The sequence below is a fragment of the Palaemon carinicauda genome, chromosome 9 (assembly GCF_036898095.1).
Source record: "Palaemon carinicauda isolate YSFRI2023 chromosome 9, ASM3689809v2, whole genome shotgun sequence".
Lineage (NCBI taxonomy): Eukaryota > Metazoa > Arthropoda > Malacostraca > Decapoda > Palaemonidae > Palaemon > Palaemon carinicauda.
This window is the reverse complement of record NC_090733.1, coordinates 148,367,014-148,385,793: the sequence shown is the minus strand read 5'-3', so window position 1 is coordinate 148,385,793 and position 18,780 is coordinate 148,367,014. Positions and strand designations below refer to the sequence as shown.

Below are 18,780 nucleotides of genomic sequence, written 5' to 3'. Positions count from 1 at the left end.
CATGCTGAAAGGTAAGCAGAGCATGTTGCATGGCGTGTAACATTTCTCAGAAATTCCATGACCAGTGCTAGATTGAGTAATATCGCATTACTGTCCATTGAAAGTGCACGTGCCGAGGGAATTGATTTAGACTGTTTTGTTGATGAATTTGATAGCCGGCATGATAATCGTAGAATTAAGCTGCACTAAATATACGCACTATAATCTACTTCACCTCAGGAAAGGGAAACTCGCCCTGTTGGCAACACTGCATTACTTCATGCATGCTTGCATGGGGTTTTAATATCAACATAATATTTACATTACATTCATAACTCATGATTAATTTTTGTTTTGAAGATATTTTTGCCATATTTTGCGATTTTGTTAAAAATATATTGCAAGGAATACATATATATTTGTTTAACTTAAGTAATACGAATAACTTCCATTATCATAATGTTTGTGTAGGCATACATGTATATGATTACAAATGCAAGTTATGAAAGTAATGAGGTGTTATTATTGTCATTTGTTATTTCAAAGTTGAATGGGAAGAGGCTCAAGTTGAGGAGAAAGTGGCAGATGCATGCGTTGAGGTGGCTGACTCATAGCATGAGGTTCCTGCCTCAAGAGTTGCGCTTGCCTCAAGGGTTGAGGTGGCTGCGCAGAGAGAGGCTCTTGACTCACGAGTTGAGGTTCTTGAGGTGTGAGCTGCGAGAGTTGAGGTAGCGGCTGCGCAGAACGCAGGTCCTGTCTCACGAGTTGAGGTTCTTGAGGAGCTAGCCTCAAGAGTTAAGGCTCTCGCCTTGAGGAAAGTTGAGGTAGCAGCTGCGAGAGCTGAGGTGGCTGCCTCAAGGATGGTAGAGGTTGTCGTACCTCAAAAGGTTGTTGCCTCGAAGATGGTCTAACTGCAAGAAAATCTTGCCTCAAGGCAAAAGACTCCTGCTCCCATTGTTGAGGTTGCCTTAAGGAAGGTTGAGGTTGCTGCACAACGCTGGTAACTGGCAACTCCGAACGCGGTAAGGTAGCTTGAGGAACCTCAACTTCGTACGCCTGGCAGACTGGACTGCGGTGAGGTGGAGCGCTCGCAGGAGGAGGTGTAACCTTCTCAGCCTGAAACTCACGCATTAAGACCGCAAGCTGCGACTGCATGGACTGCAGCAAAGTTATCTTGGGATCAACAGACGATAAGGTCTGTTGAGGCAAAGCCTTAACAGAAAATGAGGTCTGTTGAGGCATCGCCTTACCTCTCTTAGGAGGTGTGCAGTCACCTGATGACTGCGGAGAGTCAGAGCTAACCCAATGACTGCATCCGGGTTGTTGAACTCTAGAGGTCTGGACTTTACGTTTAAGAGGTCTTGAGACCTGAGTCCAGCGTTTCTCCCCGAAATTTCTTCTGCAGACGAGCAAAATAAGGGCTCAATCGTCTGCGGGTGGGAGTGACGGTCTCTGTAAGACACGCCCGCAACCACCGAGGATACTTCTGTGCGCCGATCAAGGCCTGCCGAACCCTTTTGCCCTTCGACATTGCTTCTCCCCTGGGCTTGGGAGCTTACAAGAGGTCCCGGACTGGGAGGACGACTGGCACGCACAGAAGTACCCTCACGCACAACACTGACACACTTTGCGCTAATCACTTATCACTTTTGATTTTCTGTTTGCACTTATTTCACTGAACTCGAAACTTTAAGTGGTTTGTACAGTAGGGTCCCGAATTACACGTGTTCTAATTACGCGATTCCTCAATTACGCGATCGATAGTTTTTAAAAATTAATTTTCCTGTATTTGCGAGGAGCATTCTAAATCCGCGAGTCAAGCACCGCGAAGCGTAGGAAATCTATTGTTTTCTTAATTGTATTGGGGGGGGGGGTGATGGTTCCCCGATGTCTGAGAAGGGGGGGGGGAGAATGTGAGAGAAAGATTTCTGTTCAAACATTTCAAGACTAGTTTTGGATGAAAAATGTTAAGGTTTGCCCATCTGTTGTGTGAACTTGTCGCTAGGCCTAGCCTAACTGTCCAACACCTATATGTATAATATTCCATATTTGTACTAATTAATTTTTATACTTATGTTGTGATTATGGTGAAAAATCTTTATTCATTAAACTTTAAATTACAAACCATCAAAATAAAGACTATTTTATATCATGCTACTGCCAAACATGTCACCACAACCAAACCCATTACTTTGTTTAGTACGTTCCATCGCTGATCATAACGAACTCGCTAACCAATTTTAACATCTGTCTATAGGTTAACTTTTGCGGCAAAAGATATCTTACCAGGTACTATGTAATAATAATGTTATAATTAATGTTTTATTTATCCTTAGAAAATCAAAATATATGAAATATGAGCAATTTTATTTCGTGTTTTTTTTCCCCTAAAAAAACGCCTTCTTAAAAGGAAAACGTTTTTTTTTTTACGTTTCATCGTCGATCATAAACGCATTTACTCCTGAAAGTGATATTGAAGAGCTTTTACTAAAGATGTTATTATAAATAAAGATTATAAATTGGTGGTAAAATATCTATAATTAAAGTGTAGCAGCATCAAGAAATGTTGGGGTTCGCCCTTTACATAAGAATGTACTGTACATTGGATTAGACAGAACGTAGAAAAAATTAATTAGGGAAAAATCGCTATTCGATATCCTCTTCATCAGCTTCGTCATTCGTCAATCGGGCTTTTTATTTTTTTTATTCTTAGTCGCTAACTAGTTATCGCACTGCCAAGATCTGCACACATTCCGATAATTCACATTTGAAGGTTTTCTGGGAGAGGATGGATAGAGAAAATACCGAACTATATAAAATGTTTTTTTTAACCTGTTAAGCGTCACCCACGTGATAAACCGTTCACCACGATCTACTCGGTACCGCCTTCAACTGTATATTCCGTTCATGAATTTAATTGCCTTTTACAAGCCGTCAGTCTCGTGATGTTACTTTACTCGTATAGTAAGTATAGGATCACCACTTGGCAACACTCTCAGCATATGGGGACTGTGAATAGAAACTTATATGATGTCTGGCAACTATTTTTCTGAAGGTAGCTTGATGTTACAAAACTGTGGTTTGAACTGGTTTCCTATCAGTGCGCTCAGGCGTTCATGCATAAGTGGTTATTTATTATTATTATTATTACTTACTAAACTACAACCCTAGTTGGAAAAGCAGTATGCTATAAGCCCAGGGGCTCCAACAGGGAAAATAGCTCAGTGTGGAAAGGAAAAAAGGAAAATAAAATATTCTAAGAAGAGTAACAACAATAAATATCTCCTATATAAACTAGAAAAACTTTAACAAAACAAGAGGAAGAGAAATAAGATAGGAGAGTGTGCTCGAGTGTACCCTCAAGCAAGAGAACTCTAACCCTAGACGGTGAAAGGCCATGGTACAGAGGCTATGGCACTACCCAAGACTAGAGAACAGTGGTTTGATTTTGGAGTGTCCTTCTCCTAGAAGAGCTGCTTACCATAGCTAAAGAGTCTCTTCTACCCTTACCAAGAGGAAAGTGGCACTGAACAATTACAGTGCAGTAACCCCTTGGGTGATGAAGAATTGTTTGGTAATCTGTGTTGTCAGGTGTATGAGGATAGAGGAGAATATGTAAAGAATATGCCAGACTATTCAGAGTGTATGTAGGTAAAGGGAAAATGAACCGTAACCAGAGAGAAGAATCCAATGTAGTACTGTCTGGCCAGTCAAAAGACCCCATAACTCTCTAGCGGTAGTATCTCAACGGGTGGCTGGTGCCCTGGCCAACCTACTACTGTTGTTCCTTTTGTAATGAAAGGTCTAAAGAGGAAGGTTATTTCTTTAGATGAAATAAATGATATTCTTGTTGTGGATTTTGATAATGATAACCTGTTTGATAATGAGAGCACTAGTTCTGAATCCTCCAGTGATGAGTATATTGAAGAAACAAAGTTTTCTTTCGATGTCGAAAGCGAAAATGACTTCTCATTACCGAATGACTGGACAACGAAATTTCACAAAACTATAAAGGGAAAGGAAACGCAGAGAGAGAGAGAGAGAGAGAGAGAGAGAGAGAGAGAGAGAGAGAGAGAGAGAGAGAGAGAGAGAGAGAATAAAGTGGATAAATAATGTACAAATGTATGACGAACATATTTGAAAACTATACAGGAAACGATATGAAGAGAGAGAGAGAGAGAGAGAGAGACCTATTCCTTTCCTTTTGTTGCTTATCCAGGCGTAAGATTTACGATTGAAGATAAAAAGAACCCATTAGAATATTCAGTATTATGCAGCCATTTGAAATTAAATAATAGTAGTATTAATTGTTTTTTTTACTCAACCATTTAATTAATAACCCTACTTTTAAGTATAATTACGAATTATAAGCATAAAGAAATTATATTAACTTTGAAAAATTATCATTAGTGAAATGACCGCTCAGGGCAAAAAAAGCGTGATTATCGTACAGCAGCCTAGTGCACACTTGCGCCTAGTGGCCGTGTTTACGTGTGGGAGTGTCATCATGGATATACAGTACTATACTGTAATTTTTAACTATTGCTAGATACGTACTGTATCAAACCTTGAAAACCCTTTTTTGTTTTTTGTATCTATAGGAAATAATTCTACATCATTCGGAAAATACTGAAAACAGTAAGCTATGCATAGTACAGTAGTAAATACTACAGTCATATAAAATTATCAAAACTTTAACAACTTTTTATTGTTTTATTTATCCATAAAAGAAATTTTGTACAGTATTTTATAAAAAAAATCTATAAAAAGGATTTCTTACAGTATTGTTAAGATAAAAGCTACAGTATATATATATATATATATATATATATATATATATATATATATATATATATATATATATATATATATATATATATATATATATATATATATATATATATCTATATATATATATATATATATATATGTTTTATATATATATAATATATACATACATACACACACACAGTGTATATACAGTATATATATAGCTAGAAAGCTAGAAATGGAGTGAAAAAAAAATTGCCGGGTAGGTTGCTGTTTACCGCCATGATGTGTTTCGAAATATACGAATTTCCAATTACACGAGGCCTTTCATCGACCAAATTCTCGCATAATTCGGGACCTTACTGTACCTGAAACACGCAATTCTATCCTTCCTTAAAAGTTAGTAATTGCGAAAACAGAATTACAATGTAACAGAAAAATCTAATGAAAGATAAATAATTCAGTGGCTGGAAAGAGACTAAACACTAGATCAAATAAACTACGTTTAAAATCTCTCACCGCATAAAGCTTGAGAACAAGAATAAAACTCTAGAAACGTTTACCTTCTTCCCCTAAAGAGACTAGGGAGAAGAGCAAAAACGATAACAACGTTACTCGCTTGAACGAAACGTTTATCCAGCTCTCTCTCCCTCCGTCTCTATCTCTCTCTCTCTCTCTCTCTTGACTTAGAACCTGAGAGAAGAGCCCAATCATATATATCGTTAAAGCATATTATTGTTAAAGGAAAAAAACTGAAATATTTCCCAAATAAAAAGTTCCTTTATTAGAATTAAAACCATTAAGCTAAGAAAGAATGAACAAAACGCTAGAAACGGTTACTCTTACTGCAACGTGACACCGTGAAAATTCTCTCTCTATCGTAACGATAGAGCGCAAGTTGAACGTTCTGAACGTCAACAACTGCAGAGACAAAACAAAACGTTAGTTCAACTTTGAAAAAACAGTACGAGACTATCAAAGAAATTCTTTCAAAAACATTAAAATAGCATAATATGTTAACAGGTAAAACCGAAATGACGGGCTCAATGTTAATTAACTTCGGTACCAAGAAAAGACCGCCTACTATTAGGAAAAGTCGCTATAAACAAATATAAAAATTAATTTTAATAAGTTTATAAGAAAAGGAAGTTAATCGAAGAGGCCTATAAAAGGCGGAGAGATATAAAATAAATCTATAACTTTTGTTAAGCAAAATTAAGAAAGAGAGTCTATACTCTCTTAGACACCAACACTTCCGTCTAAGGGAAGGGTCGGCCATTTAAAGGTGAAAGAGAGTTCATACTCTCTTCGTCACCATAATTAATCAAATTAATTCCAAAAGCTAGCTAAGCTAATAATAAAACTTCCTGAATAGCGAAAGCTGAAATCTTAGAGCAATACTTCACCAAAAACCGTGAACAAGACTCCAAAATTATAAGCGTATCCATGAACGTCTTGCCGGAAGCACGACAGAGGAAAAATTGAGGTGGTGTCAACAAGAAGTACTGCAGTACCTGGCCACAGGTGGCGCTTGTGAGTACACCCCCCTCTTGTATAGCGATCGCTGGCGTATCCCTTCCGTAGAATTCTGTCGGGCAACGGAGTTGACAGCTACATGATTATCGGGTAAGATTAATATTGAAAAATCAACAGACATTATACTTACTCTTGGAGTAGGGCTCTTGCACAAAGAGCAGCCTACATAATATCAACTGATACAATACTTACTCTTGGAGTAGCTTGCGGAGTTGATGTAGTAGGTCTTTGGGACGGAGGTGGGCGTTGGGAACGTGATGCAGAATTACTTCTGGTTACAGTGGCATTAAGCTGTGAACGAGCCTGTGACGATCTAGGAAGCGAAGAGAAAAATTTTTAGATTCGCGTTTATAAACCTTAAACTCGTAGCGTTTTACCTTCCCAGGTACACTAACTTCATTATTCTGATTCACAAATGTTGGCTCCTAGAAATCTGACCTTTCCCAATCAACCTTTCTCCATAGTTCTATATGTCTCAGTTTAATTTAAAGCTACTAATGTCCACTTATGAAATGCTTATCACTCAAAGATGTAGACATATTATCTGAAGTATAGAATGCCTATTCACTAATGCATTATTTATTCTTTTTTACAAATCAGTGGATAAAAAACTGTCGGATAATCAGATTTTTACTGAATATTGACACGAATGTACAGTAAATATGTCATTGCAAACTCTAGACAAATAAAAGTATGATGACAAGTTCACTGCTCGTGTGAGAAAAGCGTACTAACCCCTGAGACTGTGGAGCTTGACCTTGACTGACTCGCATAGCTGCCGTTGCTTGAAATTCAGGACTCATGATGCTCTCTGGTGCTGGAACAAACTTTGTTGATCCACTAAGCTGGCTATTACTTTCTGCAAGGTGGAACAAGATTATTTTAGAACCTTCAGGAACATAAAAAAAAAAAAAAAAAGTGTATTTCATAAAACTTACAATAGCATACAAACATACCTTCAAGTCACTGTTATCTAAACAATTGTCATTTATACTAAAGCTTATTGAACATTCAGAGAAGTAAAAAAGCAACACAACATTGTATTCTTGAAAAGTGAAAAAAAAAAAATTGAGATTTAATTTGTCATCAGATTTCAGGAGCAAAAGGCTGTGCACTGCAAAGTTCAAAGAGCTTGTGTGAACTACGCTACAAAAAATTTAGTAAAGGGCACACTACGATAAGATGTGAAAATTCAATGCAAATATAGTCAAGGCTCACAATAGAGACCAAGAGTAGTTAAGTCATTCCTTTAAAAGTACTACATACTGATTATGGTCTAATAGACATAAAAACAGTACATTTTAATATGGCTAATGAAATTTATCAATTTTTAATTTGAACAAATACAATTATTACTGTAATAAAGTCGTCAAAGTCGTATATTCAGATGTTTGATATAATTTCTACATGTAATTTAACAGTTGACTTTAGCATCTAATTAACAAGTCAAAACAAAATCCACACAATTCAAACCGAGACCTATTAGGCCATGTTTCCCACAACCACAATATTTTATGTTATTAGAAAATCATTCTGAAGGGAAGAATAAATTGTGAAATCAAAACTCAAATGGTAAAAAACTCAAATATAAACATTTCAAGGACTAATTACAATACTATATATTGAACACTTAAAAAAAAATACTAGGAAGTCTCCTGATAAAGAGTAAAGTAGTATAAAGGGAGTTTTATTTATCGAAAAAAGAAAACACAAAAATACCATTAAAATATTTTTTCTTTTTTTTAAATTCACACCAATCAAAACAAAATTACATTAGTGTTCCCTTGCAAAAGTATTTCTGTGTTCAAGTCTTGAAAATTATATAAAAGTCCTCATTCAAGAAAAATACAATGTTGTGCAACTTCAAAATAAAAAAAATAAGACACTGTTTCCAACTGACCTCAATAAACTATAATACTGACAACAAGCATATTAGTTAAAAACTTATTTCATGGATGTATCATTTTTCAAAATAAAAACTACTGATTTTTATAAGATGAAAAAATGAAGTACGTAATTATTGTAATCTAAACAAAACAAAATTGTGCTCAATTCAGGCCTGTGTACCTTGGGGTGTCACATCCTCTACCACCAAGTCATTCTCGTCCCCAAAGAGGCTGGTGGGTCTCGGCTGGGTATGTGCCGGAGGAGGATGAGAAATCCGTTCTCCCCAGGTCTCGGCTTCCCCATTGGTTAGGTGGCCGAAGTCCAAACTGCGGGTCATCAGGTCATTAATGTCTGGTTGCCCTAGACTACGTGCCAGCTGCTCAGGACCTAGGCTCTGTGTCATGGGGTCAAACTCCATCGAATGCTTCAGGTCCTCGTGTCCTAAAGACTGGCTCAACATATCCATTCCTAAGGAACGAGACATTTGCTCGGCTCCCAAGCTCAACGACATGGGATCCGCAGAACTACGTTTTGAAGTGCCAGCCAATTGGGACAAGATGGCTGGATCCATACTCTGCGTCATGAGACTGGGGGTCTCCGGGGTCCGAAGATCCCCGCCATAGAGTGTGCTTGACAACTCCACATGGTATGACTGGGCCTGCTGGCTTCCACGCACATTACATTCTTTCCTAGTAGCTGCCGAATGAGAGTGGGTACGACGATGGCATTCCCGTGGTGGAGCTGACCGTGAGGGGGCTGTGGGGTAAGGGGATATAACTACCACTTGTCAATGGGTCTTTCTGTATTCTTGGTAACTACTCTATAGACAAAAAACTCAAAAGCAATAAATTGTCATGACATTTGCTTTCAGTTGATTCACTGCCATGCAATTACTTGGATTTAGTTTCTTTTACTTTAAAAAGGTGGCTCTCTCCTTATAAATTGGACATAATAAATATCCGTATAAAAATAAATCCTCACTTTAGTAATTTATAAAAGGAAATTTATTGTTATTTATACAAGATATAAAAGCTTTAGTCTAATGTGTGCCAAAAATTAACAAAGTGTGTATCTTCAACTGTCATTAATCTTATGAAAGGTATGATGAATCATCTTTCAATTTAGACAAGAATACTTCAATGACAACATCAACAATGTTTCAATAAAATCATATGAATACTAAAAACACCAAGTACATCCTGTGACACAAGAAAACTAAGAAAAGTCTACAATCAGATAAACATTGAAAAAGAAATATACAAATTGAAGGTTGGTTTAACATATCAACAATGGCAAACGATCGACTTGAGGGTACACATTATTGAAATTCTATCAATAATCAGGTACTTTAGCTGTACTACAGTTCACATTACAGTAATTACTGTACATAAATTTACCTTGGAGTCGATTCTCGCAAATTTCTTCCCTGCGCACTGCCTAAGCTAATAATATACATACAGTGTATGAAACACAAAGGCCGTCCCTAGCTTACCACCTACAGTATTCACCTTTGATCTGTGCTTATGACTGACAAACATTTTGCATGTGAAATGCAAAAGGAAATGTATCAACAAAACAATTAATTCATATTTTCTTAAGACCCAAATCAAAATAAAATTTTTATTGTTACAATCAAAACCAATGGATGGGATTTATGAATTTTGATTCAATAGTCCAGCTCTGGGGATTGGAGGCCAATTTAGTGCCTCAAGTGCATCTATGGTAAGCCACTAGAATTAAACTATGAGGGAAAAGAAGAAGTTAGAGATAGAAAATAACTACTACTGTATAAAAGGGATACAAGTTTGATGACTTACAGTAACTTTAAATAATTTCCACTAATTTTCTTCCAAAGACAAAAACCTCATATCCTTACCCCAGCACTGTAGTCCAATTTGAGACAATTATATCATAAAATATTCTAAATATTTTTCTTTCGACCTTATTCGTCTCATGTGTAGCAGCCGGGCACTGGAGTCAAATTTCTCCCTCTATTATCCATTGCCTCTTCTTCCCCATGTCCCAACCCACCCCAAAGGCTAAACAGTGATACACCCCAAATTTAGCGAACCCATTTCACCAGTTAAGTAAGACCTATTTCATTTACCAAATGTTTCCTCAACATTTTTTCTTTATACCAAATATGTTTGTTAATAAAAAGGCTGGGTAGACCAATTCATAACAAGAAAAGTTTAGCATCCATGATACAAAGCATATCTTATTCCACACACTGCACTGAAATTGATAACCATATAATTGATAAGAAGACATTCTGCTCCTTTATCTTCCCACCTTAATTTCACCCTATTGGAATTCATTACCAAGTTGGTGCCATCCACAACTAAGTTTATACTTATAATCTTTACCCAGATAGCCAGTTAAGCACAAGCTTACCTGTAACTAACAGCTAGATTATGATAATTAATGCTGGCAAGATTTTTCCCTTACTTGCATTGGCAAGCATAGGACTTGAGTTCAAGCACAGAGATCATAGTCATTGCTTGAGATTATATTGACAGTGGAAATGTTACTGGAGTAGTAAAGTCTAAGAGCAGAGAAGCCTACAAATTTCATTGTCCTATACCTGTATGGTGCTATTGCTGGGCACAGAAGAACATCATATTCAACCTCTGCCATAAGTTAGTCATTGTACGAATAATAAACAATAGTAGAGCATTGTTGTTCTTCATACTAGGAAAATTGATTTTTTACTAGGAAGTCGCAGGCAGGGATTGGAAGTTGGTGGGTATAACTGCTACAACAATCTAAAAGGCAAGTTTCTCCAACTCTAAATCCATCATCCACCTTTCTGGCGTAAGTTAATCTATAATCTCCTTTTAAAGTAAAATTAAGACATCAACATTCACATTTCTTTTGGAGTGTAACAAGTTGGCTTAAAAGATGGTGAAAAAATTATATTTCAAAATAATGAAATACCTGTACCATTAATAGTAAGATTAAGTAATTATAACTGCCTCTGATGATGATGAAACCAACAGTAATCAATCAGTATAAAAACCATATAAATTTGACATATAAGCACAAGAATGCACATTTAAACAATGTAGAAGACAGCTATTAGGATAATAATGCAGCTATTGTATAAAAATAGTAAAAAAACATTCTGGCAGTGATAACATTTTCACCTTATACTTCTATATACATATATTGAACACTTCAAAATGGAATTTTTGTTATGTTGACAACAGCCACAAACTCTTCTACTAATAAAGATATGTGACCTAACACTAACTTGAGAATAATTGAAAATAAAGTTAGTCTAAAAGATACTCAAAAGCATGCTTGTGTATGATCTCCAAACTGGATTGAATTCGAGAATGAGTGTATTCAACAAGCTAGACAATGACTCCCCTAGGGAAAATATCTTTAGCGTCAGTCTAACCATTATACCATCTATTTAATACAGTCAATGCTTAACTAGGTATACAAACACTTGTGAAAATAAGGTCTGTAAGGCTTAAAAATACTAACTGCCATTAACCTATATAACAAACCATATTATAACTTCATACAAACTTTGTATAACACAGACTATGTACAACCAATTTTCCACTAAATTATTAATATAGCTAATTTTCATTCACCTCTCAATACTAATATAGCAGCAAAAGTATGGTGTTTTAAGGTATTTACAGCTAAAACTACTTATAGAATTTAATAATGGCAGCATTCTTTCCTCCAAAAGTATTTTTGGGGAATAATAAAGAGGTCTACCATCCCAAATTTCTTATTTGCCTTCATATACAATCCTCACTGGATTTTAAAATTTTAGAAAAAAAAATCTAGTCATACTTTGATTTTGGAAGGAAGCAATGTGCAAGAGTGCTTGAACATTTAAATGGGTGTATAAAGACAAGACATTCCCAATAAATATAAACAAAGCATACAGAATAAAAATTAAAATCTCAGGAGGCACTAACTCGAGGAAATACTAGCACCATACCAAAAAATCTTATCAGAATGTGATCCCTAATCATGCATAAACTAAAAACCATAAAAATCATATTGTAAAATTTAAAAAATATTAAAAAGATGACATAAAAATAAATAACCCAAGTTAAGCATCATTCAAAGTTAAGAAGCTAAAATTTATCTTTCTTTAAAAGAAATATATACTTTATCCATACTATTTCTGTTTTTCTTATATTTCTTTAAAAGAAATGATTTATATATACTTTTTCCTTACTATTTCTGTTTTTCTATTCAACATCATCCCAATTGTAAACACTACTAAATCGACTATGTACAGTAAACAACCCTGATCCATCTTAAATCAATATAAAGGTAACAGAAAACCTCCATATCACTAGCAAATTATTTTGAATACTGTATAATGTCTTGAATAAACCTGCAACTCCATCCTCACCTACATTCAAGCCATTCCTGAATATGGACAAAGGAGAGAGGCTTCAAGTTTGACAGATCTATGAAATTTGGGCTATATGGAAATTGCATAGGCCATTCTGCGACAAAGGCCAATTGGTGAAATACCCCGAATTAAAAAAAATGAAACATGTAAAGTAAAAGACTAAAAGCACTGGCCTCTTATGTTAAATGTACATTCTCCACAGAAATGATTTTATTTATGCGAACTGCTTCGAGTAAGAACTTTGTTTCTGTACAATATAAGTGGGTAATAAGTATGAGTCAGCTATTCCTTCATATACAGTACATTTTGAGGATAGACTTCATTTCTATGACGTAAGAGAAAATAACATCTTGACATTGAATAGCGAAGTGAAACATTAACACCGTAAATTATGACATACTCATGTACTGGCTCGTATTACCTCCAGTGTTGAGTATTCAAGGGTCGAATCAAACAATTAAAATGCTTAAATTTGTTTTATGATATGCCAAAAATTTATCTATGGCACCAGGATATAGAGAATGTACGACAACGTCTTTTTACATAATAAAAAGCTTATTGTACTAGGAACTACTGTACAGGTATACCTTGATTTACGCCGTTTTGAGTTAAGTCGGTTGTCAAAAATAATACACGGGAAAATAAAAATAAAGTTTCAAGTAATTTTGTTTGACTTTCCGTCTGTCTTCCACAAATATTGAACTCATAATATCACTGGAATAGCGTTAAAAGCAAATAAAACATGTTACTTCACAATAAACATGAATTAAAGTATAAAAAAAACATATAAAAATGCTTACAATTATGGTAAATGTTCACATAATTAACATAAATCCTAGCGAACAAACTATGAAAACATCTCCAACTGTTTTTATATTAGTTAGCGGTCTTTAAGGGCTAAACAGTGGCGTTTTCTATGGTAGTTCAAATATCTAACATTTACATGTATTAACTCGTTATAAATTCCTAATGAAAATTTAAACAGCAAAATTTTTTTTACAGAATATCATGGTTTTCATACATTTCATTTATAGCTACAGTATTATAATTAGTTATGCGATAATATGAATATGCTCTCACTCTCTCTCTGGGATGCCTTACTACACATAGAATAGATTTAACATAAGTCTGTTTCTTTAGAAAATTTTGGCTAAATACTACACACAAAATAAACTTTTACTTTTCTTAAATCTATGTTAAATCGTAGGCTGGAAGTAAAACACGTCATTCGATTTCGTCAGCTGATCTGTAGCTTTAGCCGACATCATAACAAATACGTACTGAAAGATGTCTAAAATAATCTTGGTTTTCGATGTCATTTAAACTTCGTTTAATAATTTTTGTACTATTATCAACTGGAGATGTATTTTAACAACAGCCTGCCTTCAAGGTCATGACGGTATCACGATTATGCTCACTTATAGTTAACGAGTACAGTATTGCCGATATGATTTTGCTCTATCACCTAATCTTTGAAGAAAAGAAGAGTACGGTACACTTCAACGAACTCTCGACCAGTTTCTTAAAACGAGTATCAAAAAACAATAACAGACGAATCAGCTGTTGACGCTGTCGATCTACAGCCTTCTACGTAAGCAATGAGGACAAAGATAATGAATATAAATGTTGGTAAATGTAACAACTAAGTTTATTTCATACTATCATAAAATAATTTTAATAACTTAATTTGTTATTTATCCATAAAAAAAATTTCTATTTTATACTATCTTAGAGCATATTACAATCACAAATAAAGAGCCCGCAATGTACTGTAAACATGCTAAATTGTAAACATCTGCATTTACAAGTATGAATGTACATTTGTAAAATTAAATTACTTTTTTCGGTACCATATTAAAAACAGTGAACAATTACCAAAACTGAAATTCATTTATTTGTAAGCTTAAATAGACTCTTATTAACCATATATAATTCAAATTGCATTTATGAATAAAATACAGAACTGAAAATGGTTATTTGTGGTTTAGCCTATTGACAAGTAAATTCAGCGAAGTAAATTCAACTTAAGTCGCCTCTCCTGGAACCAATTACCAACGTAAGGTGAGGTATACCTGTACAAACAAAACTAAGAAAGCCCCTAGGCTATCAAGATAATGTAAACCATGGTCAACAAAAGTGGCTCTGCATTCTAATTTTTAAAGCAATCCATCACAACAGTCAAACTGGGAAATTTAGGAGCTTAATTCTGTTTAAACTATTTTCTGTGGGTTTAAGCGGATGCTTCATATATCATTGTATGAGAGTTGACATGTTTTACAAATCACATGGTAACTGTCATACGGTTTCCCCAAGGCACATTGTAAATGAAACATTATAATCTAAGATTACTCCCTTTACCTTCTTATAAGGTCTAGACTTCATCAGAAATTCTTTAAACACAAGTCTCTGAAATTCTTAAAACACAAGTCTCTATCATGTAACATGAAAGCTGGAAAAATAATTTTCAAAGACAAAATGTAGTAGAGAAATATAACAACATTTACTCTGTACTGTACAACCTAGTATACAGTAAACAAATCCTGTTGACCAACTATAATAACGGAAATAATGTTAATTTGCAAGTGTGTTGGGTTAACTAGTAACTACATAATTAGTACTGTATAAGATATTTCTAACAATTAAAATGAGTCTGCATAGACTGCTGAACCCAATTAGGAATAATCTCTGTAAGATGCATGTCCAATGCACTACATGCACTTTAAAAGGCTCCCAAATTTGTTAGGTTATCATAAAAGCATATTATTACTCAAATATAATGTAATGAATTTCCTGTCCAACTCTCTAAATTTAAATGGAAACATCCTTGCAGCTCAAAATCCCTCTGCATTATGAGCTATTATCCCTTAAATATATCGGCAGTTTCATACCTAATCTACAAAACAATAATATATAACCAATTTCATGTCAACACATCAAAATAACCAACATATAAATATTACGAATACTCAAAAGATTAAGAGACTTTCCTTAAATTTAGGCGAATAATCTCACTAATAATGTACAGTACTCAAACTTAATCTAAACAATCTCCCATGCAACATACCCTGGGATTTGCTACTTCAAACAAAGAGCTGATATTGGAAAAATCTAAAGAAAACTGGATAAAAGCACAAAATAATACTATCTATATTTTCTTTGAAAATTTAGGTAAACAATTCTATTTGTACTGGATTCATTCACTCTTCCTACATGATGAGCTTCATGATTTCAGACCTTTTCCATGATTCAGTTATTTAATAGAGTATAAAGTAATCATGAGAACTTTTAAAGTTATTTAAATACAACCCAAGATTCACATTGGTTCAACTCATTTGGTCTTCATGAAATCTAAATTCTATTCCTGAAGAAGAAAAAGAAGACGGTGGACTCCCAATTGGCAGCCTGCAGTACAAACACAGGCCTAAGGACCCTGAGTTTTATGCTATTATAGACTTCTCTTTTCCTATCCATTTCTTGCTTACCTAACACCCAGTAGCTAATTAACACATGTATATTCATGGATCATGGTTTCCTAGTAAAGAATCTTACTTCTTGGGTGTCTACATTGCTTTTTTCAGCTCCTATTGCCAGACAAGGATGATTCTACAGTTCATTAAAATTTTACATATAGCTATCATCAGTATAAAAACCAGTTAATCTCTGAGCAGAATGCTTGACCTTGCCTATGAGAGGTAAAATTCCAGGCATTATATTTGCAACTGCATGCCTCTTATTCCTAAGCTAGATCTTCTTATCTAACCAAGTCTTTGAGTGACCTTGGGTGCCCTTCACCAGCAGTGATTTTGGAGGTTTCCCTCCATCACAAACTGTGAGATATTACAAGACCATGAAGTCAAGCAATCACTCTCTGGGTGGACTGTCACAGGGATGTTAAAAGTTGGAACGCTAGGGTTGAAACCATATACATGTTGACAGCAGACAACTTTTATTTATGTTAGGGGCTAGACTGTGGTTTAAGGAAAATCCATGCTTCTCTACTAATCCTTGTTACCATAACCAAAATGACACCCTCTTATTGCATGGATGATGGAACCCACGATTCATTAACATGAATAGTGTACAGCATATGATTATTTAGGCATAGGAAATTAATGTCTAGGATTTATGAAGACCCAAGAATTGGCTTAATGTCAATGATGGGTTTGCTATTGATAAATTATCTCTTTTAATCAAAAGAGCTGACATTGAAAGTGAATTTCTTCTCAATTTCACAATAACAAATATTTTCAGGTTACATCCTCAAAATGTAGGTAAATATAAAAATTTAATTAGAGATGAGAACTTATAGACTGTAATTTTTAGAATCCAAAATAGAATAAGAAGAGAAAATAATTAGCCTTTTAAAAGACAATTTTGTAAATCATAAAACTATTCTTAAAGATAAGAAGGATTGGCTATCTAAACTATCCATACAGCTCAACAATGCTTACACTGTAATTGGCAACCATATCTAAGTCTAATAAATTAGTCCTTCACAGACCATACCTAATTAAAAAAAAAAAAAAGCAATGGAGAATACACAACAGAGGTGTACAGTTCATCCAACTTACATTAAGAAATATAATGCAAGATTTTGGGACAAAAGAATCCTCTTCAACAAGCATATAGGCTATACAACAATATACTTTCATTACCTATTTGCACAAGATATTCTCTGAAAATAAAAAGTAACTAAGACTTCTAAAAGCAGGAATTTAGCTTTTTCTCGAAAGAAACTTAGAACCACGAATGATTACGTACAATGTCAGATAAGAGAGAACGAGTGGTTTTCCAGTTTTGGAAAGCATTGAATAAGCCTGGAATATCTGAAAGTACATACTGATTTTTAGTCCAAGAAGGATTAGACAGTCAGAGATAAACTTAAAGATAAATCAATGGAACACTTACAAGATAGATTTAGTATGAAGGAATCTTATATTTGAAGCATGGGGAGCCACAATCTATATCCACCTTTTATAGGAAGTTGCAAAATTCTTTATAGCCAAAACTTATTATGCACATACAAACTGCAGAAGCTTTGACACAGCCACCAGAATGTTCCAACACACTATCATTCATTCATTTTCAACAGCAACACAAACATACCAATTACAGAGTACAATAGTAAAAATACAATGAATCTAAAAAATTTTTTTTGCTACCGATTCAAAAGTTAAGGTTTAAATAATTTCACCTCCAAAACTCCAAATGGCCATAAAAAAAGAAAATAATTCATGACATTCATCATGATTTAACCATTTAACATACAGTAATAAAAAATGAAGCAAAAATATGACATCAAATTTGGTCTCAGAATTTACAACAATTCCCAGTGCATCTCAAAATCTGATCTCGACTGCCTAGTTTCTGAAACCAAAACTGAACTACAACAATCCTTAGTCTTATACACAGGGACACAATTATGAATTTGAATGATTGATAGTGTATATATCTATCATAAACTAACAAACAGGACACTATGGTGGGGTTAAAAATTTGAAAACATGCTCAATGAAAAGGGGGGATTCAAAAATTCTAAATAATTTCTAAGTTTAATAACAACATACAACCTCTTAATTTACGTACACTTTACTGCCCAATAAATTATGGTATTTGATAGAGAGTTGAGTCACCACTGTGAGAAATTTTAAAGTTTTCCTTTCTAGTGAGAGTTCTCCAACAGAGTAAGTACTGTGAATAATGGCTTAACAGCCAGTCATTGCTACAGAAAAATAGATTCAGTAAATTTTAAGCATTTTCAATCATTCAGTGACTATTTATACAACACAGTGAAAGGGTTAATGTAATTTCCATAAATGCATAAGACAGCTATTCCTCTATCTGCATCTTCTGTTATTATATTATCAATGTTATTACTAGGTAAGCTACAACCCTCATTGAAAAAGCAGGATACTATAAGCCCAAGGGCTCGAATAGGGAAAATAACCCTGTGAGGAAAGAAAATAAGGAAATAAATAAGCTATATAACAAGGTTCTTAGCAGAGAAGACTAAATACTTATCTTGCCAGCTGATGATTTGCCACCAACACCTTACTTTACTGGGCAGTACGGTACAAATGAAGTAAGGAGTTTGTTCTCTAGAAACACTAAAACTACAATCTTTAAATACAAACTCAATTTTTATTTATTTTCAGGTAACCATTATATTATAGGAAAACTTCATAATACATGTTCAGTCATACAGCACTGTTATCTTA

General features: G+C 34.5%; 1 protein-coding gene across 1 annotated transcript in view; it reads right to left on the bottom strand.

Moving 5' to 3' along the window:
* The window catches only part of LOC137647255 (serine-rich adhesin for platelets-like), a 75,311-nt gene that overhangs the window by 17,073 nt on the left and 39,458 nt on the right, over positions 1 to 18,780 (bottom strand). The window contains 3 exon segments of the mRNA XM_068380649.1: positions 6,478 to 6,598; positions 7,021 to 7,144; positions 8,353 to 8,928. Coding sequence (XP_068236750.1) covers positions 6,478 to 6,598; positions 7,021 to 7,144; positions 8,353 to 8,928 — 821 coding nt within the window.